The sequence below is a fragment of the Thamnophis elegans genome, chromosome 6, assembly GCF_009769535.1.
Source record: "Thamnophis elegans isolate rThaEle1 chromosome 6, rThaEle1.pri, whole genome shotgun sequence".
In the NCBI taxonomy this organism is placed as follows: Eukaryota; Metazoa; Chordata; class Lepidosauria; order Squamata; family Colubridae; genus Thamnophis; species Thamnophis elegans.
This window is the reverse complement of record NC_045546.1, coordinates 84,322,326-84,345,156: the sequence shown is the minus strand read 5'-3', so window position 1 is coordinate 84,345,156 and position 22,831 is coordinate 84,322,326. Positions and strand designations below refer to the sequence as shown.

Here is a 22,831-nt window from a genome sequence, read left to right as displayed (position 1 = left end):
GCACTCCACCCCTACCCCCCAAGATTTATACAAAGACGGCAGCTCCGATCACACTTTAAGCCAAAACCCAGCCAGAAGATGGCGAGTGAGACCTCGCAAAAAATATATATGTTAGGGGCTGAAATTCATAGCCAGACTTAAAAAACTTCTCTGTCCTGAGACTTTTGTACTTTTTACTAAGTGCTGATAACCTCAGTCATATTTATTTAGAAGTAAATCCTTCTATATCTAACAGAATTATTTTGAAGGTTCAGCATGCATGGAATTTCAATGTGTCTAGCAATTCTTAGATGATCCAATGTTAAACACAAATAGTAGAGATTTTCTTGAACCGATGGCACACTTAGGAATTGACGTGCCAAATCGCAGTCAGTTTAAATGACAGCTTAACTAAATAAAGCTTTTGCTCAGAAGTGGAACATATATGCCTCCTAGCTCCTCTTTTTTTCAGTCTCTGAATTTTAGTATCATGCTGTTCTGCCCAGCATTATGATTCCTTGATGTATTTCTGGGAAAAAGATAAGTGATATAACATCCATTTAAGTTTACACATCCATACAACTGAATACCATATCCAATTCCTCATAAAACGTACCCTTCACTTATTCTTATGAATCCCCCATTTTAACTGATCCACCCACATCCTTTTAGTGTTTTTTAAAAGAACATATAGTTCTGAATGCTAAAAAAATCCTGCTATATTCAACTGCTTAATCTTTGTTATCCTCTGCATTCATTTTTTTCTGTACAATTTCAAAAGGAACAATAGAAGGATAATATCATAGGCACAATACTAAGCTTTAGAGGCATTAAGTGCTATAGGAATATTCTGACATGTGAAAATATGGCCAAACTCTTCATTGGTTAAGTTTTGTGCATCTGTTGGGAGCCTCACACATGCAAGAATTAATGTTATATGTTTCCTCTTAAGGACTCAGCAACCATGGGATTTCATTTCAACTTAACTGACAAAGCCTTTTTGTATAATCTGTTTTTTTCTGTATAAATAAAATCAAATTCATAGGTTTAAATTATAGCTTGCAACCTGGAGAAACTAATTTTACAGGAGCTGATCTTCTTCTGATGCCCTATTTATTAATAGGTAGGGGATGATACCATATCAGCCATCAGCACAAAAGCCCAGACTTTTAGTTTTGATGGAATAATTATCAAATAATCAAATAATTATCCAAAGGTTAGGCATTATCCTTCCTTTTTGGAATAGGAGAATATTGTAACAGTGGAGACAGTGGTGTATTAACTATTAAGCAGACTAAACACACGCTTAGGGCACCAGGCCCAAACAGGCACCAAAAATTTGAGAAAGAAAAAAAAAATGAAGATTTGTAGAGTATGTACAAAGGAGGGGCACCAGATTTATCAGTGCTTAGAGCACCAGTGAGCCTTAATCTGCCACTGAGTGGAGATATTCTGTCAAAAAAGTTTGAACTAGATCTTGTTATAAAGATGTAATTTCTTTTAGGTCTGATGAGATGAGATGTGATATAAATAGTAAATAATTTTTAGCTAACTACAACAATAACAAGGAAATGTTAATGGATAATTTTTAATGATATCAGTGGTGGGATTCAGCCAGTCCGCACCTATTCGGGAGAACCGGTTGTTCACAGCCAGGTTTTGACGGCTTTCCGGAAGGCCTGGAGAGAGGTGAGGGTCCGAATCCCTGCGGGGAGTTCGTTCCAAAGGGCCGGAGCTGCCACAGAGAAGGCCCTCCCCCGGGTAGTAGCCAGATGGCATTGGCTGGTGGACGGAACCGGAGGAGGCCGACCCTGTGAGATCTAACGGGTCTTTGGGAGGTAATTGGCAGCAGGCGGTCTCTCAAGTACCCAGGTCTAATACCATGAAGGGCTTATAAAGGAGATCATTGTAGCTTCTAGAAAGAGCCGGCATAGTCATATTCCACTCAGTATCAAGGATGCAGCTGTAGAGGTGGTCAACAGTCTTAAGTATCTGGGGTGCAGATAACTAACAATCTGAACTGGTCTCTCCACACATCATCCTTAGTGAAGCATGCAAACCAGCGTCTACATTTCCTTTGTCTTTCCCTTTCTATCCTAGCCACTTTTTAAAGAGACATGATTGAAAGCGTTTTAACAAGCTGCATCACTGTTTGCTTTGGTAGGAGCAGTGCCTCAGATAGAAAGTCCATACAGAGAGTGGTAAGGACAGCCGAGACGATTATAGGAAGCTCACTTCCTGTTATTCAGGATACTGCTTATAAGCGCTATGTGCTTAGAGCTCAAAGCATTGTTAGAGATCCCACACACCCAGTTTACGGTCTGTTTCTGATGCTGCCTTCTGGAGGAAGTATTTCTAGCAGGACTACCAAATTCTGTAACAGCTTTGTTCCCTGTGCCTTCCATCTGCTAAACTGGCAAGATTCACTTTTCTTGCCATATATACGAAGACATCCAAACTAGGCTGTGTTGTTTCTCTGTGTCATATAATATGTGTGTGTATGTGGTTATATGCATAATTTTGCATTATTTAGTTAGTTAGTTAGTTAGTTAGTTAGTTAGTTAGTTAGTTATGTTTATGTAGTGTTCATTGAAAGTGGTCACCTTTGGAGAGCTGTATGCAGCAAAATTTCACTTAAATTTTTGCCAATTCATGTACAAAGTGACAATAAAGTTACTCTAAGTTGTAAGTCTATCTCTACTCATTGCAAATTAAAGAAGATTTGTGCTCTCAGGTTGTGTGATATCTGCATGTGATAGTGTGGTAATGTTTTATGTAAGAATTGAGATTTGCTAGCTCTCACACATAGCAGAAGATTTCTCTCTGTATTAATAATAAAGATTATATAGTCCATGTGGTGTACTGTGTTAACAATGATAATGTAGGATATATTTGTTCTCTGATAAATCCTTTGTAACTGGTCAAGGGATGATCCAATTAATTGTCACTTCATCTTAGGTATCTTCCACTTAAAAGTACCAGAGTCATCTCTTGTTGGTTCAGCTGTTGGAAGAATCAGAGCAGTGGATCCTGACTTTGGGAAAAATGCTGAAATTGGATATACCATTGTTCCAGGAGATGGGGGCAATTTGTTTGACATTAGCACAGATGAGAACACACAAGAAGGAATCATCAAACTGAAAAAGGTATTTAGCAAAGATACAGGATAACTGTCAATTTAATCTACTCAGATAAACTGATAAGATACCAGGCTTACCTGGCATATATGCCTGGATCGGAAACGACCCTGATGTATGATTCACATGTTCATATTTAGGTAATTATGATTTTTGTCCAAGTGTAAACTTTTTTTTAAAAAAAAATTGGCATGAGAATAAAAGTGATTTATGGTACTTTGTAATTTCATTCAAGATGGGAAACCTTTTCTTGTAGTTTAAGTTTAAGTTTTATTTTATTTATATGCCGCCCTATTCCCAATCAAAACATTTTGAAGCTGCAAACTCAAGTTTATCAGGACAAGAAAATTAAATAGGGAAAGGAAACCATTATTATGGACACCAGATTGTATATGTCTAGAACCTTCAGCAACAGATTTTTCTAATTGCAGTTTTTTGTAGCATAAGCTCAGGCAGTATGCTTGTACTCCTCTGAAAATGTCAGGATAGTAAACGATACTTCAAATCATGGTTTAAAATCCTGGCTTCTTCTTTAAGTAGAGATTGACCCAGGGGTGGGTTTCAACCAGTTCACGGGGGTCCCTGTGAACCGGTTGATCGGCAACTAACCGGTTGGTTGGTAAGTAACTTCCGGGAATGGTGAAGAGCCCACTCGCGTGCCCGCGCTCCTTACCCGGTTTTGACGAGTTCTGCACTTCCACGCATGCGCAGGACGCATATAGCGCCTGCGCGATCCTCCAGGAGCAGCTGGAGCATCGCACAGACGCTAGTACACATGCGTGCACCGCGCGCATGCATGACGACACTGCCGGCCCCGTTCCAACCGAATCGGTTGGAACGGGGCGAGAAACCCACCCCTGGATTGACCCAATTCAAAGTGAAATGGAAGACCATAACTAAGGCTTGTTATACAACCTCAATTTAGTCAGCACATGTTTTATTTGGGAATTTTTGCTCTGTTTCTTTGCTTCTTTCATTTCACAAAGAGTTTTTTATATTTTTAAAGAGTTGCTGATTACGTTGAAGCCCTAGATGGCGTGACACCATCTAGCATCGTGTCACAAACCTTTTCTTTGTACAATCAAAACGTTTTGAAGCTGCAACTCAAGTTTATCAGGGCAAGAAAATGAAATAGGGGGGGGGACCCATTATTATGGGCACTAGATTGTATATGTCTAGAACCTTCAGAAACAGATTTTTCTAATTGCAGTTTGTTGTAGCATAAGCTCAGGCAGCTGAACCCATGCATAACCCAAATCTAAGGCTAATCTGAATGATTGCTACATAGTTGGTTTAATTGTACAACTACTTCAATAAACTTTCAGTTCTCTGTAAATCTGCGAAAAGTAATTGCACCCCAGGGCTTCTTTGCAGCTAGTTTGAGTAAAAGTAAATGTGAGGGGTTTTAGATGAAGAAAGGCACTAATATTAAAAATAGCTTTCCTGTGCTTTCCCTGCATAGCTACAACATCCATTTTTCCACTGGGGAAGAAAAGATTGAAAAAAATGTAAACGTTACATTTTCTACTGAGAATATTTCATGAAATATGCTTCATCTACTCCTGCTTATGTTCGTACATTAGCCAACCATGTGTATGAGCGAGTCCTTAGTCTGCTTCTAGTTTTCCATAAAATCCGCTTTGAATTCCTCTTTTGATCTCAATGTTGTTGTTCATATCTTCCTCCAATCATTAGCTATTATCAATTTAGTATTTGTCATCAGCAAAATCTATCCGAACTGCTTCTGACTGAGCCAGATTCGCAAAACCAAGTAGCAATTGAATTCAGATCATCAGTACTGTCACTACATTGAATCATAGTCTTAAAGAGAATTTTTATAAAATGATGGGATACTGTCATACAACACTGGATAAATGTAAAAAAAAATGTAAAAGGGATTTCAAATATTTGTTGGAAATCTTTAAAAAAAAAAGGTACATTTCTTTCCCCTCTGGTGGACATACAAGAAAGCTAGAAAATACCGAGAGCAGATATGTATTCTGATCCAGGAAATTTTAAAAGTGAATGTACAATTGAAACCAAAGACTTTTCTTTTGGATTTAATAGATAAAGAAATGTAAATGTCTTATGGAACTTTGTTTATATATTTGATAACAGCAGCACAATTTTTACATGCACATAGATAGAAGGATCTTCAAATACCTGCAATGGAAAAATGGATGGTGTAGCTAATGGAATTGGCAGAAATGGTGAAATAGACAGCTTTGTTTAAAGAAAACACCTTGAATAATTGTGTTTCTACTTGGAAATCACTTTCAGATTATTTTGCGAGAACAGCAATAATAGCACTTAAGTTTATATACGGCTTGATAGTGCTTTACAGCCATCTCTGAGCTGTTTACAAAGTCAGCATATTTCCCCCAACAATCTGGGTCCTCATTTTACTGATCTTGTAAGGGTGAGGCAGTGAGAATTGAACTGCTGGCAGTCAGCAGAATTAGCTTGCAATACTTCATTCTACCTGCTGCACCACCACCACGGCTCTGGCGATCCGAAAATAGTGAAATGTTGATTTGGGGATTTGATGATTAGAAGTATATGGCATTACAGAAATAATGTAGACTTATATGCGTGTGCATGTATGTATGCAAGTGTGTTTGTGTGTTTGTCTTTGTGCTCATGTATATTTCTGTAGTACTTGTATTTTATACTGCTGTTCTAAGTTTATATTATTCAGATTACTAATTTTAGTTTCTTCTTCTTGTATATGTGTAAGTTGAATAAGCTTTTTAGAATATTGGTTTTCAGATTGTGTCTTAAACATTTTGTTTTGTGGAGGAGGGTCTATATGTACTTTCCTTAACTACCTTGGCGTTGTGAATTTAGTTTTGGATATTTTCAATATTTGAATACCAATTCTCTTGTGCTGGTTAATGACTGCAGTGAAGTTAAATAAGATATATTCCAGTACTTGTTATTAATGTATGCTTGAATTTGTGTCAAAAGCTTTTTTGTATTGCCTAAGGGGAAAATGATAACAAATTTGTTGGCTGGAAGAATATATATTGGATTCTATTTCTAATTATTTTCAATTACTTCTGTAACACGGAATTTATGGGGAAAGGGCAGAGTAGATATGTGTAGTTCATCTTGTATCTCAAAGCTGCAGTTGCTCACTCTCTGACTTTAACACAATACAACTCTGCTATTTCCCTAGAATGTCTAGTACTTTGCTGATAATCTTATGTCTTCCGCCGCCACATAGTGGTTTGTGTAAAAATAGCAGCCAAATAAAACTAAGTTTAATGCATTAATATTATAGCTGAAAGGTATTGGTAGGGTCTCTAGCAGATAATTGTATTGTTTATTTAGGGGATTCTAATTTGGAGTAATTCAAAATTCTTGATGTTCTGTCAGCTGCAGTTTGCAAGATAGGAATAGGAATGGAGAACGTTTTGTTATTTCTATTTTTCTACCCTTCTATTGGGGAAAAAAATAAATATCATATTTTTTGGAGTATAAGACACTCAGAAGTATAAGACGCACCTAGCTTTTGGGGAGGAAAGAAAGAAAAAAATCTAACTCTGCCTCTGCCAGCAATTTGCCAATTTGCAGCAAACAGCCTGTTTCAGTTTCAGTTTAGCCTGATTAGCACAAGGGGGAAAAATTGCCTCTGCCTCCCAGCAATTTGCCTCCTTGCAGCAAACAGCAAACAGCCTGTTTCAGTTTCAGTTTAGCCTGATTAGCACAAGGGGGAAAAATTGCCTCTGCCTCCCAGCAATTTGCCTCCTTGCAGCAAATAGTGTGTTTCTGTTTCAGCTTCAGCACAGCTTGATTAGCGCAAGCAGCTGATTGTTGGTTGGATTGGCCTCCTGACCATCAGCTGTTTCAGGCTGCAGTGATTGCCACAGTCTATTGCCTTTGGAAAACTGAAGTCAAGAAATTAACATTATTTAGTTTTAAAACTGTGGCACTGTACCAGTGGTGGGATTCAGCCAGTTCGCACCTATTCGGGAGAACCGGTTGGTAACTTTCTAAGTAGTTCGGAGAACCAATTGTTGGAAGAAATCTCTTTTTGGTTCTTTCCACTTTACAGGGCTAATCCTGTAAGGAAGGCAGGAAGGACACATTCTGGTGTTGTTTCTAGCCTAATCTCTATTGCCCTGCTTACAGAAACTGCCTCTCCGGTTAACCCTTATTACATTGTAACAACTAAGGTGAAGCGCCCATCAACGTGAGTGATGTTGAGTTGGCCACACCCACCCAGTCACATGACCACCAAGCCCCACCTTCCAAGATGGTCATTAGGGCAGAGGACCGGTTGTTAAATTATTATCCCACCACTGCACTGTACATAGTAGAGATAAATTGTTTATTGTCTCCTATTATGATCCTAAAGATGACTTGAAAAAGAAGCACATTTTATAAGGTTCCCTGTGATACTATGGAGTATATTATGTTGGTTCTTCTCTTTCTCAGTATAACATTATTTTAGACACGTGGAAATTGGACAGCAAAATAATGTTTATAATTTCAAAAGCAATTGAAAACAAAGCTGTCTATTTATTTATAGTATTTCTGCACCACTTCAACATATAGAATTCTGGTTGAAAGAGAACCTGACTCACATTCATTTCATATCCCATGTTGCCCACAGTCTATCTATATTTATCAAGTTTGTGCAACAAGAAAAGCAGAGTAAAGTCTGTAGCAGAGTTAGATGGTGGCCCGACAACTGAGAAACAGCCTTTCCTAGAAATCCACAAAGGATTGTCCTGATTTCCTTTGGGGGCTCTGTGAGTTTGGCATGCTGTTAATACTTTCAATAGTTCACTCTGTGCCAGGAATCATTAGAAGGACAGTGGCAGAGAGCTGATAAGTAAGAAAAGGAAACACAAGATTTTTGCAAATGAATTATTAAATTTATGTCATTGATCATATGTATTTAAGAAAGGTTTGACTAAGGAAGAAGTTTTGTTTTGCTTTGCTCTGTTTCTGATGAGCACACCATTAGAGGGGATTTCAATTCCATCTGACTCAATGATCAAGAAATTATGCAGTAGGTGAATCAACTCCTCAGCTAACAACTCAGCCAAAGTTTTTTTTTGGGGGGGGGGAGGGGGAATGAAGGTAATTGTGATAGTTGAATCAATGTACCACTCTATGGCAGCTATGAAAGTAGATCCCATAGTAAGAATAATCTGAAAAGCAATTGAAAACAAAGTAGTCTATTTAGTTCTATTATTTCTGCATTATTTCAACAAGATGTAGTGATAGCCATTAAACATGATGCTTTCAAAGGACAAGAACAAGAGTTATATAGCCTCCTGAAAAAGCACCTTTGGGATTGTTGCATTTATGTTTTCCTTCCTGAAAGTAGGTTGAACGGGAATCCCAAATACCAAAAGTTATAGCCTTTGACTAGTGTGTCACTATCTGCATGCTCAAATTAAAGAGAGCTTACTAGAGCCTATTCTCTTAAACTAAGACTGAACAGCATTCCTAATTCTGTGTAGGGACTCTTCCCTAATTCTGTTAGCAATAGCAATAGCAGTGAGACTTATATACCGCTTCATAGGGCTTTCAGCCCTCTCTAAGCGGTTTACAGAGTCAGCATATCGCCCCCAACAACAATCCAGCTCCTCATTTTACCCACCTCGGAAGGATGGAAGGCTGAGTCAACCCTGAGCCGGTGAGATTTGAACAGCCGAACTGCAGAACTGCAGTCAGCTGAAGTAGCCTGCAGTGCTGCATTTAACCACTGCGCCACCTCGGCTCTGCATGCAATGCCAATCAGTGGGTAAATATAGAACCTGTTTAGCTGTGCTAGTCTTTACAGACGGTTAGACAGCACTGTTTTGTTTCCCGTTACTGTGCAAAGTCTATGAATGAACCTAAATATGTGCCTTTATTTTTGTGCTTCTGATTTCTTTATAGCAACTGTCTAGTCAATCAGTTTGCTTATATTGTGTTCTTCTGTTTCTGCATTCTGTTAATCCGTTCTTCGTATTCTGAATTGGTACGAAAGCTGAGCTGAGATTTTAGGGGGTATCTTTGCTCCAAAGTGGAAAGAATTCAGATTCCACCTGAGGTTTAAATGGAGAGGAAATAAATTGGGAAGTGGCAGAGTTAATTACAGTAAATATTTCCCCTTGGATCCATTCATGTTTAAACATCTGTACGTGTGTGTGTCTATGTGTATACGGACTGTGTTTCCCTGAAAATAAGACATGTCCTGAAAATAAGGCCATGCCAGATTTTCGGGGTGGGCAAAAATATAAGCCCTACCCCAAAATAAGCCCTAGTGAAGTGGTGGGTTTAACCAGAATAGGGGGCTGCCCTTACCTTCCCTGCTCACCTCAGGGCTTCTCGGCTCCTTAATCGGATCAGCTGAGCCACTCCAGAACAGGGTAAGAGGCAGAAATATCCCCCTGCCCATTTTCAAGCCATTTGCAAAAACGCCCCGTTTCAAGCCTTCAGCGTATTCCAGGATTGCAGGATTGAAGGCTCGGAATGGGGCATTTCTGCAAATGGCTTGAAAATGGGGAGGGGAGGTTTTCCTTCCTCTTACCTGGTTCTGAGGCTCAGCACAGACTCAGAACAGGATAAGGGGCAAAATCCCCTCCCCCTTTCCCCCCCCTGGCAATCGTTCTTTCCTTGGGATTTCAGCGGAGACGCACATCCCCAAAATGCTCTATCCGAAGCCTTCTCTGCATCTGTGCAGAGTTCCCAAGAAAAGGATGGTGTGTGGGTGTGCGTGAGAGAGATCCCTAACTCCCCCCCACCCCAAGGCAGCCACATTCCTCCACTAACCTGCTTTCCTTCTCCATTCTCCACTGCCATGTGCAGGGCAAAAAAAGTAGTTTGTGGGACTACTTCCAACTTCCAAGAGCCGAGGTGGCGCAGGGGTTAGGGTGCAGTACTGCAGGCCACTTCAGCTGACTGTTATCTGCAGTTCAGCGGTTCTAATCTCACCGGCTCAAGGTTGACTCAGCCTTCCATCCTTCCGAGGTGGGTGAAATGAGGACCCAGACTGTGGGGGCGATTTGCTGACTCAATTTGCTAAAAATCTGTAAACTGCTTAGAGAGGGCTGAAAGCTCTATGAAGCGGTATATAAGTCTAACTGCTATTGCTATTGCTATTCACAAGATCTTTTGTGTGTGTGTGAGAACTTGGAAGATATTTCTACTTTTTCTTGTCCCGCACGTGGACAAGAGCTGAATGGAGCTGAAAAGCAAGTTAGTGAAGGGATGTGGCTGCCTTGAAGGGTGTGTGTGTGTGTGTGTGTGTGTGTGTGTGTTCTGCCAGGAAGAGCACCCCCCCCCCCGGTGAGGCCAGAGCAGCACAGTCAGCTGTTCGGTGGCCAGCAAGCAGGGTAGGAGAAGGCCAGGATGCAAGGAGAACTTGGGTCATTGTGGCTGCAGGCAAGCTGGTGGTGGGACGGAGAGGGTGAGGCTGGTGATCTTGCTGCCTCCTGCACCTGAAAATAATAAGACCTCCCCGAAAATAAGGCCAATCCCTTATTTGGAGAGTCAAAAGAAATAAGACCCTGCCTTATTTTGGGGAAAACATGGTACATACATATACATACATGCACATATATACATATGCCTATCCCCTGATGTCTTTTTTTTAATGCCTGCATTTGTGTTTGTATATTTAGTTCTTTCTCACCATAATTAGAGCTACTTTACTGACATTAGAATATTAATAGATGTTTTAGTTTTGAATATAGAACATTTTTACTTTTGCATCCAATAGTTTGGCAAATAAATGTGTTTTTAAGGAGCCGAGGTGGCGCAGTGGTTAAATGCAGCACTGCAGGCTACTTCAGCTGACTGCAGTTCCGCAGTTCGGCTGTTCAAATCTCACCGGCTCAGGGTTGACTCAGCCTTCCATCCTTCCGAGGTAGGTAAAGTGAGGACCCGGATTGTTGGGGGCAATATGCTGACTCTGTGAACCGCTTAGAGGGCTGAAAGCCCTATGAAGCGGTATATAAGTCTAACTGCTATTGCTATTTACTGACAAGAAAATTGGTTGTTCTACATCAGGAATGTCAAACTTGAGGACTGCATCAGGGCTGTGGGTGACCTTGGGTGGGCCAGGTGGGCATAACAAACTCTGTGTGTGTGGCCAATTGTGTGTGTGTGTGTGTGTGTGTGTGTGTGTGTGTGGTCAGCTTGATGCCACTCACTGGGCATGGCCGACTGGGTGGGTGTGGCCATCTGGGTGGGCGTGGCCAGCTTGAGGTCACTCCCCAAACTGCTGGCATGTTTCCTCTTTGCATTGTGTAGACCAGGCCTAAGTCACACATGCAAGCCCCTTACATTTTCCAGGACGGCCCCGTGGGATGGATCTGACCACAACCTCAGGCTAGATCCAGCCCACGGGCCTTGTGTTTAACACCCCTGTTCTACATGAACATTCACATCATAGCAATGATCCAGATCAGGATTCTGCTATCCTGCATTTATGCCCTACTAAATAATAGCAATTTAGGAATAGGCAAGTTTGCAGTTTTAATTCTGGTTTACGCGTCAGTTTACCCTGAATATTTTGTAATCTACCATAATCTTGAAAAGTTGGTTCTTCTTGACTCTCAATGGCTCCCTATTTGAGGCAAATAAATCATCTTGCTTCTAGAACAGGTTGAGGATATAGTAATCGGCCTATGGTTTAACCCATGCTTTGCAAATGAAATTAACACAGCAGTCATGGCAAGACATGGCAGTCCATTGACAATTAAAATAATAAACCCATATGAAGAACGGGGTCATAGAAAGTTTGTCTTCAGTACTTGGAATATAAACTTGTTATCAGATTTAGTCTACAGAACACAATGAAGGAAATTCTAATAGGAAGATACAGAGAAAGCTCTATAAAATGCTGTAGAAATGCATTTCATAACTAGTATAACCCATCTTATCTGCATTTTCTATTCCAGACAATAGCACTTTATTTCTCCCAGAGATTTTAGTGATTCGTTATTTGTGATAGATTTAAACATTTATTACCATTTTTACTCTTTGTTATTGTGTTTTTTGCAGCATGTTATTGTTTATTGGGTCTTGCATATTTTATACAATGTAATGATATCGGGGTTTTTTTCAATGATTTTAACCTCCCATTGGAATTTTAGAATTTACTGCAAATTGTTTTGAAATAAAAAATATTATAAATTATATTTTAACTGAAAAAAATTCAGACAGAGATTTTCCGATATCCTTTCTGATACTTTCATTTTTGCATTTTCGGATAACAAAATGAGGTTGTTATAATACTGACCACAAGATGTCAGTGTTTGCCAGGAATCCACCAAAAATAGCCAATAAATGCTAAATACTAAATCCACTTAAATTCTTTTAAAGATTTTACAGCTTTTGTTTCTTTTGAGAAGGCATCAAGTAATAGCAATAGCAGTGGACTTATATACCGCTTCATAGGCCTTTCAGGCCTCTCTAAGCGGTTTACAGAGAGTCAGCATATTGCCCCCAACAATCTGGGTCCTCATTTTACCCACCTCGGAAGGATGGAAGGCTGAGTCAACCCTGAGCCGGTGAGATTTGAACCGCTGACCTGCTGATCTAGCAGTAGCCTGCAGTGCTGCATTTAACCACTGCGCCACCTTGGCTCTTAGTGACACCAAGAAGCCAACTGTGCACATTTTAGTGACATAATAACAAAAATGTTCCCTGATTTTTTTTTACAACATCTCTCTAGCAGGACCCTGTATTTTGTGCTACAGTGTGTTAGTGTTGCATAATGTGTTGTCTTCACTTCAGCCCCATCAAAATTGTGTTTGTATAATAAACAGTAGCAAAAGTTAACATTCTGATTCAAAAGTTAATATTCTGATTCAAAAGTTAATATTCTGATTCAAAAGTTAATATTCTGATTCAAAAGTTAATATTCTGATTCAAAAGTTAATATTCTAATTCAAAAGTTAATATTCTGATTCAAAAGTTAATATTCTGATTCAAAAGTTAATATTCTGATTCAAAAGTTAATATTCTGATTCAAAAGTTAACATTCTAAATGAAAATATGCACAGAGGCAACATTTTCATCCTGTCCAAAGATCTGAGAGAGAGAAATAATCAATCTGAATTATTTGTCTACATTGCAGCCACTGGATTTTGAAACAAAAAAGGCATACACTTTCAAAGTAGAAGCCTCAAACGTGCACCTTGACCATCGCTTTCATTCTGTGGGTCCATTCAAAGACACAGCAACTGTGAAGATCAATGTCCTGGATGTGGACGAGCCTCCGGTTTTCAGCAAACCATTTTATACCATGGAGGTATATGAAGATACTCCGGTTGGGACCATTATAGGAGCCGTGACTGCTCAGGACTTGGACATTGGAAGCAGTGCTGTCAGGTAAGGAAATGTCCCACAGCTCACGAACTCAGACTCATGAATGAATTGGGAGCAGTAAAAATAATCGTAAAGATTGTTTATGAAACAGTCCCTTGGCTTTCTGGAAAGATCTTTATTTTTAGTAGGACAATGCAATCAAATTTTGACATAATTCTCCTGAAAAGCTTCCACCTTGTATAATTTAGGCAGAATTATTCTGTGTGTCTTGTTCGGTTCCACCACAAAACCGCGTTCGACTAAAGGGCGCTCGACGAAACCGCGTAGCTGACGTCATCACAGCGCGACAACAGCGCAGAGAAAAAAGCACGCTGTAAACGCTAAACCTAAAATTAACCCCTAAACCTAAACCTAACCCCCCTAAACCTAATCCTAAACCTAACCCTAAACCTAACCCTTAACCTAACCCTAAACCTAACCCTAAACCTAACCCTTAACCTAACGCTAAACCTAATCCTAACCCTTAACCTAACCCTAAACCTAACCCTAACCCTTAACCTAACCCTAAACCTAACCCTAAACCTAACCCTAAACCTAACCCTTAACCTAACCCTAAACCTAACCCTAACCCTTAACCTAACCCTAAACCTAACCCTAAACCTAACCCTAAACCTAACCCTAAACCTAACTCTTACCTTAACTTGAATCGGCTTGCTTTCAAAGCGCTATTTAAAGCGCCCTTCTTTCTCCGCGCTTGCTGTTGTCGCCCTGTTGATGACGTCAGCAATGCGGTTTAATCGGGCGCGCTTTAGTCGAGCGCGGTTTTGTCGTGCCACGGTCTTGTTCACTCTTTCCCAGGAATCTCATCTATAATGACCCCAGGATCAATTTTATCTATTAGGCACAACAAGCACAGTTTTAATCAGGAAGAATGACGATGAAATAGAAGTTCCTTTCAATAAAAACAGAAATGCACATTTGCACATCAAATTGATGGTCCTAGAAATGAATAACATAGCATAAATACTAAAATGCAATAACTTTGATTATAAGCAACAGATATATAATTGGCAGCATCTGGTTTTACCTGCATGCACAAAGAGATACATGCATGTATATGTTTGAGTGTGAAGTACAAGCTATGTATAATTACTATTCCTTAGCTCTCTGTAAAAATGCAAATACAATGTTGAAAATCATGTGACATGTAATTTCAGTACTACCTTTTTAAGGGAGGAAGACAAAGATATGTACGGTTGACAAAAGTGACAAGACAGCCCTGAATTTCTCATTTCCTTCCTTAACTTTTCTTGCTGCCTCTTTCTGGGTTCTCAAGGTCACTTTGGAATTCCATCACAGAAGATGAAGTTCAAGATAATAAAGCCCTTTATTCTGCATTTAAAACCTGAGATCAATAAGTAGGTTGGTGAAGCCACGTCATTTTCAGCCAGGCAGCATCTTCTGGTTCCCTTTTATATATTCTGAATTTTATTCCATATCCTACATCGTTCCTGTATATACTTTGCAAGCCCTGAGCTTACAAATTCATCTTATTTCTGTAACCTGCAACCTGCGTAGCCATAGTCATGCCCTTATTCTCACCCACTAAAAAATAGAAAGCCATCACCTGAAGCAATATATTGTTTTCCAGATATTTAGGTTATTTACTTGTTGGGGCTCAATACAGGTACAATACAAAACAATCTAAGTGCACCAGGATTGTTCTCCTTGCTCAATTGATTGATTGATTGATTGGTTGGTTGATTTAAATATTCTGCATGATGACATGTCTCTATAGTGATCCTTCAGATCTTCCAACTGTTATCTAATTGAGCCAATCCAGCCTGTGGCTGTTCTCCCTCTTTTGATCTTCCCTTGTACTTTTAGCAATAGCAATAGCAATAGCAATAGCAGTTAGACTTATATACTTCATAGAGCTTTCAGCCCACTCTAAGCGGTTTACAGAGTCAACATATTGCCCCCAACAATCCGGGTCCTCATTTCACCCACCTCGGAAGGATGGAAGGCTGAGTCAACCTTGAGCCGGTGAGATTTGAACCGCCGAACTGCAGAACTGCAGTCAGCTGAAGTAGCCTGCAGTGCTGCACTCTAACCACTGCGCCATTTTCCCAGCATCAGAGCCTTCTTCAGAACACTCGGTTCTCACATAGTGTTTGAAATATAATAATTTGAATCTGGTCATTTGTGCCTTAAGGGAAGCATGTTAATTGTGAATTCTGTGATATCTATTGTCATCAAATTGTCTTCTTGGATTCTCCTACCATATTTTCATGAATATTCCACTCATGCTTACCTAGCACTTGAGATTCTTGTAAGCAAGGAAGGTTTTGTGGGGTATCTTGCATTTTGATTCTTCTCTGAATTTGTTTCTTTCGGTCCATTAGTATCTTTTAGCATATCACTGCAAGATTGGGACTTCATTTTAAGTTTACAGATCTTTAGGAAAAAAATTACTTTCTTTTGCGTGTCTGTATACCTCTTCATATGTCATTTGTTCATGTCATCAAATCCAGGTATTTTCATTTTCAACAGCTCTGTGTTGGGAAGGAACTGAACTTTGATTCAATCCCTCCCCAAGATTTTTCACTTTTTTTTGGCGTTGGCTTCTCTTCTTGTGAATTCCCCTGGTTTATTCAAACATTGTTTCTTCATATTTTCACATTCATCCATAACGTCTTAAAGTTCATTCCCCATTTCCTCTAGCTCTTTTTCAATAAGTTCAGGACTTCAAAAAAATTCCTGATGTTCTCCTTTAAAGAGTTGTATATGCCCAAGGTGGCCTTTTCTTCTTCTTCTTTAGCTTGAGCCGAGGTGGCGCAGTGGTTAGGGTGCAGTACTGCAGGCCACTTCAGCTGACTGCTATCTGCAGTTCGGCGGTTCAAATCTCACCAGCTCAGGGTTGACTCAGCCTTCCATCCTTCCGAGGTGGGTGAAATGAGGACCCGGATTGTTGTTGGGGGCAATATGCTGACTCTGTAAACCGCTTAGAGAGGGCTGAAAGCCCTATGAAGCGGTATATAAGTCTAACTACTATTGCTATTGCTATTGCTAGTATAGTCAATTTTATTCCCATGTACTCCATGTTCATCATTTCCATGTTCAGAGGCATTGTTTGGTTTGTTTGATGATAGCGTTAGCAACGAAGAAATAATTGATTTGGCAGAGTTTGATCAATTGTTATCCTGCTTCATTTTGGCTTTTTAAACCATAGAATGCAACTACATTTTCTTCAATATTTCCAACTTTGGCATTCCATAAGGCATACCTTATTTCAATGTTTTGACAAACATTATCTTCTGCAACAGTGATTGGATTATAAATGTGGACAATTGTTATAGTGAAGAACTGTCCACAAATTGATATTATTCAATCACTATTGCATTGTATTCAAATTCTGTTCTTGCTATACCCTTCCTAACTACAAAAGTAACATAGTTGCTTTTTTTGTTTTCAATGTCCTGCACAGTGAACAGCTGATTTTTCGGACTGAAAATGTGAATTCCCATTGGTCCTCAATTCACTGATGCTTAAGATGTCAATGTGAAGTTGTTTCATCTTCACTGTGTTGAGCGTTCCTATGTTCATGCTTTCACATTAGCTATTCCCACTATAATTCAGTCTTTGCAGCTCTGGATTTTCACTTCTGGTGTGGTAACATCAGCAGTTAGAAAACCCAGAGGCCTTTTAATCTAGTAACATCATAAACATCTTTGTATTCTAAAAGTGCCATCTGATCTGAGTGTCTCATAATCTAGTACAATATTCTCAATATTTTTCTTATTCTATCCATGTCATTTTCTTGTTTAAAAACCCCCAGTAGTTTAGTAAGAGCCGAGGTGGTGCAGTGGTTAGGGTGCAGTACTGCAGGCCACTTCAGCTGACTGCTATCTGCAGTTCAGCGGTTCTAATCTCACCGGCTCAAGGTTGACTCAGCCTTCCAGCCTTCCATCCTTCCGAGGTGGGTGAAATGAGGACCCAGAGTGTGGGGGCGATATGCTGACTCTGTAAACCGCTTAGAGAGGGCTGAAAGCCCTATGAAGCGGTATATAAGTCTAACTGCTATTTGCCATTGCTTTATCCTAAACAGTATGAATGGATGCCTTTGCCAATGGCATCAAAGGGTCATCTACCTTCTTCATCTTTCTGTATTATTACTGCCTGATGTAGTTGCCTGCTAGTGGAGCATGCTCTATTTTCAATTTCCCTGATTGCCTAGCTGGTTGGGACCCTGGAATGGAGACCGGAAGAGATCCTGAGGGACATCCCCCCCCCCCCCCCGGGCAAGATAGTCCGCAGCAGGAAGAGTAAGAGGACAGCTTCCGGGAACTGAGTTTTTTAAAAAGAGGACAGCTTGAAGGAGTTGGAGTAAAGCAGAACTTAGAGGAAGCTGAGGAAAAAGAGGAGTGAGGGGAAGCAGAAAGAACAACACTGCTACAAGGGAAAGAGGCTGTGCTCCTTCAGGGAAAAAAAATAGAGATTACGAGATTGCCACCCCATGGAAGAGAGGATGGCTGCTATTGGCTTAGAGATTGCATCCTGGCTGCCACAAGAGAAAGACTGGATAGACCTCTCACTGGGTTTTAGAAGACATGTTGATGAAGCAACAGTATTGGTGAGATGGTGGAAGAGGTCCCAAGGCCTGGGCCAGGACAGGTTGGGCTGGTCACGTGAGGAAGAGATAGAAGAGAAGGCCAGATTGCCAGTGGTTCTTTTGTGGGAAGAGCTACACTAGACAAGTGGAAAGATGTTGGGTAATCCTGCTGCAAGTATGTATGTATGTATGTATGTATGTATGTATGTATGTATGTGTGTATGTATGTATGTATGTATGTATGTATGTATGTATCAGTGGTGGGTTTCAAAAATTGTTCGAACCTACTCTGTGGGTGTGGCCTCCTTTGTGGGAGTGGCTTGCCGCCCATGTGACCGGATATGAAGATGCCGACGACACTTGTCAGAACCACCTTGAATTAACTCACACACAGCACTGGCATCCATAAGAATAGGATGTAAACTTGTTTTTTAAAAGGCATCTTTGGTTTGCGTTAAAACAACTTCAACACACGCAATGTTCTGATTGCACCACAAACGCAGTAGTCATCCTTACCTTTCAAAGAGGCACTGAGTTTTATAAATATGAGCATGATAGTGTAGAATAATCATATCCAAGGACCAGTGGTGGGTTTCAAAAAAGTTTGGAACCTCTTCTGTAGGTGTGGCCTGCTTTCCGGGTCCACTGGTGGAGCCTCTTCTAACCGGTTCAGTAGATTTGACAAACTGGTTCTACTGAATAGGTGTGAACTGGTAGGAACCCACCTCTGATATAAATCTAATAAAATTTCCAGGTGATAACTAGAGAGCTAGACAGACAGCTAGACAGACAGACAGACAGATATGTACAGAGGGGGCAGAGATGATACAGATAGGGATAGCGATAGAGATAGATGGAAATCCTATACAGAACTATCACACTGTCTGCTGACTTTTCTGCATAGGCTTTCCAAAAGTTTGCTTAATTTGTTTTGTCCCTGTCAGTATTGCCAATGAAACACACAATAGCCTTTTGACGCAACTGCGTTGAGCTTTCAAGAGAACATGCTTCAGTTTTGGGGAGCCATGGGTTCAGAGGAGCCCTTCTGACACTCAGCTAAGTGCAACAAATCCTCACATTTATAACTGCTGCAACTGTCATATATGCCACATAATTGATATTCAGGCATTTCCTAACTGGGAGTATTTACAAGTGTGTTGCAGTGTTCCACAGTCACGTCATTGGCATTTGTGTGATTTAGACCACTTTCTGATAAGCGGAATCAATAGAGAAGCTGACAATAAAAACACAAGTTACAATCGTGTGATGTCTCACATAATAACCATTGTGATTTGCTGAGCCATGGAAGCAGAAGTGAAGTCGTAAGTCTGCCTTAGTCACATATTTTGCTTAGTGTCAAGGTTTAGAGCCGAGGTGGTGCAGTGGTTAGGGTGCAGTACTGCAGGCCACTTCAGCTGACTGTTATCTGCAGTTCAGCGGTTGAAATCTCACCGGCTCAAGGTTGACTCAGCCTTCCATCCTTCCGAGGTGGGTGAAATGAGGACCCAGACTGTGGGGGCAATATGCTGACTCTGTAAACCGCTTAGAGAGGGCTGAAAGCCCTATGAAGCGGTATATAAGTCTAACTGCTATTGCTATTGCTATTCTCAGCATCGATATTACTGGTCCCATTTGTGGTCAGGGAGTGAGGACTTCCTATTTTCACATAAGCACAACTAGATGGTTCTATTTACGTGAATAAAAATACTTTAGTTGTACCCTCACATTTACACTTATGTACAAGATGTACTAGTACTTAAATGATTTTTTTTTAAAAAAAAATAAAAGGATTGTACTTTTTGAGATTTTTTTAGTAGCAGCCAGTGTATTAACCTGGTTTTGCTTATTTATTCCCTGGTATAACCGAGTGGCAGAAAATATATGTAGGTCTTAGTTAATTATGTGTTACCCTTCACTACTACATAAGGTTTATGTCCCTAATTTAAATTGAAAGTCAATAAATAGATGTTAGTAAAATCGTAAATTACTTCCAGACAATTTTTGTGTGATTACAACTTCTGAGTGTGTCTTGCTGTGTTAGCTTTTAAAGATCGAGTTCTCCTTGTCGGGGTGAATAATCTGTTATGTCAGTTTCGAAATATTGTAAAAGAGAAACTTGCAAAGTTGGAATTAGGAGAAAGAAGTAGAAAAGAAACAGGTCTTTAGGAAGATGATATGCTTTTCTCTATGCAATCACCAATATAAATGTGGTGTGCCATTTCATTGCAAATTAATTCATTTTCTCTCAGATACTTCCCAGACACAGCTTTAGCCTTCACACTGCCTATTACACTCATCTATAATCTGCAAAACACAGACAAAGAAACAAGACAATAGATCTGTGCTTTGTACAACAAGTGGCATAACTCCAGAACGCAAAACAATCCAAAACCTTTCATGTTGGCAGCAGAAACACTAAGTCCATATTCTATAATGGACAAAGACTTCCAAATCTGTTAGATTTGACATATGGGAATCAGAAGATAATAGCTACAGTGGAAAGGAAATCCACTGATTTAAAGAATAGGGGGGAAAAAAGGAGAATATTTTCAAAAGATGATTGATAATGCTGAGTTTATTTTCTTGTTTGGACAAAACCAAAACAGGTTTTTTTTTTTTTTTTTAAAAAAAGCAAGTGTTAACTGTTGATTTTCATCAGGATTGTGGAAAGAGAAAAATCATACACTGGAAGAAGAGCAAATTGGATAGATATAATTGCAAAATGAACGGAACAAGATTGTTACATATTTTTAGACTTTAGGGTAGTGTTCTCCACTATGTCAGATTTAGGATCCATTTGCCAAGAAAAACATTTTTTAAATTTATTTTTTCATCTTAAAAGTCTCCTTTGGGTTGAATCTGATTTCTGGTATACGCATAATTGTATGAGGCGTCGTGAGGACTCTAAATTGTATGAGGAAAGTAAAACTATTTGTATTATTTTTAAAAAAGTGCCTAAAAGTGTAACAGGGCTTCAGAAATACTCAGAATTTTGTATATAGGGAAATATATATGATACATTTTTCATAGATTTATCCTATATTGACACTGGAAAACATTCTGGACCAATACGGTGTAATGGCAAATTCTCTCCTACATCTTCTCTCGTTGGTATACATTCTAATATTTTTTTTTCTCTTGTTGACATTCATTCTAATTATTTTTCTGTACTAAAATGGTTCCACATATTATGAGTAAAACGTCTGCTGAGAAATCTCTGTGACATTGAGGTGGAGGGCTGACTTTCTCCCTTCTGTTTTTTGTTCCGTTATCATAGCCTGAAAATCATCATAATCTAATATGGTTTAAAAAGAAGGGAGGAAGAGAGGGAGGGAAGGAAGGAAAATATATTGATGCATTGTTGAATTCATTATGAGAAATAGCAATAGCAGTTAGCAATAGCAATTAGACTTATATACCGCTTCGTAGGGCTTTCAGCCCTCTCTAAGCGGTTTACAGAGTCAGCATATCGCCCCCACAGTCTGGGTCCTCATTTCACCCACCTCGGAAGGATGGAAGGCTGAGTCAACCTGAGTCAAATAAAGAGATGACAACAAATTTGGCAAGACAATTTGTTTAATAAATGCACAATTCATCTAAGAAAAACAGGGCGGTGAGTGATGAAATGTTTAGACAGCAATTAGGATGTGTTGATGACTGCAACGTAGTCACTTTTTCACCTCCTCTTGTGCACAGACAAATTTGTTTGTCTTCTTCTCGGGGGAAACATTAGCAACTCTTTCTCCCCTCACTCTGCTTCATTTGACTCTTTGAACCTCTAGGGTTATCTGTGCAAATTAGTTTTTGCATCCTGTCAAATCAAATGAGCCCTTCGCATCTTGGGCATTTGCAGCAAAACCGTGCTTGCTCAGGTCAGAGTAACTCACATCATACCTGCTGTCAGACAAGCAGCCAGAGGAAAGACAAACAAACAAAAGAGAAAGAATTGAGTTCAAACTTTAAAGGATTTCATTATTCACAGATTCTAGGTCAGCCTGTATTCTAAAAGGCCCTTTTAGGTACAAACACAGACCTTTGTGAGCACAGACTGTTTAGCAATTTAAATAGCAATTTAATACCAAAATATATTGAACCCACAGTTTTCATAGGCAAATATTAGATAAAATTAGCTAATCAAATTATTTTCAAGGGAGGGGCTCCCTTTATCATATATGGGAGGTTGCCCTTGTGGTATTGAGTATGGCTCCTTCCTACATAGACTACATGAAAAATGGATAGCCAAGATTGTACTTGGAATAGAATTAGCTCAGTGGTGGGTTTGAAAATTTTTTGGAACCTACTCTTTGGGTGTGGCCTCATTTGTGGGAGTGGCTTGCTGGCCATGTGACCTGGTGGGAGTGGCTTGCTGGTCATGTGTTCTCTCTCTCTCTCTCTCTCTCTCTCTCTCTCTCTCTCTCTCTTTCATTTCTTTTGTCTCTCTGTCCCTTTTTTCTTTTTTTCTTTCATCTCTCTCTCACTCTTTTTCTTTTTTATTTATTTGTTTCTTCCTTTCTTTCTCTTTCTCTCTCTCTCTCTGTGTCAGTCTGTGTGTGTGTGTGTGTGTGTGTGTGTGTGTGTGTGTGTGGCAGTGGTGGGTTTCAAAATTTTTTGGAAGCTCTTCTGTAGGTGTGGCCTGCTTTCCGGGTCCACTGGTGGAACCTCTTCTAACCAGTTCGGTAGATTTAACGAACCGGTTCTACCGAATAGGTGCGAACTGGTAGGAACCCACCTCTGCTGGAGGGTGTCTTCACTCTTAAATAGTCCTTCTAAGAACATATATACATATAATAGCCTAAGGGCAAAATTAGAGCCAGCTACAGAACTT

General features: G+C 39.8%; 1 protein-coding gene across 1 annotated transcript in view; it reads left to right on the top strand.

Moving 5' to 3' along the window:
- The window catches only part of LOC116510360 (cadherin-12-like), a 161,894-nt gene that overhangs the window by 118,272 nt on the left and 20,791 nt on the right, over nt 1-22,831 (top strand). Inside the window, 2 exon segments of the mRNA XM_032219878.1 lie at nt 2,938-3,125; nt 13,204-13,457. Of these exon segments, the coding sequence (XP_032075769.1) occupies nt 2,938-3,125; nt 13,204-13,457 (442 nt within the window).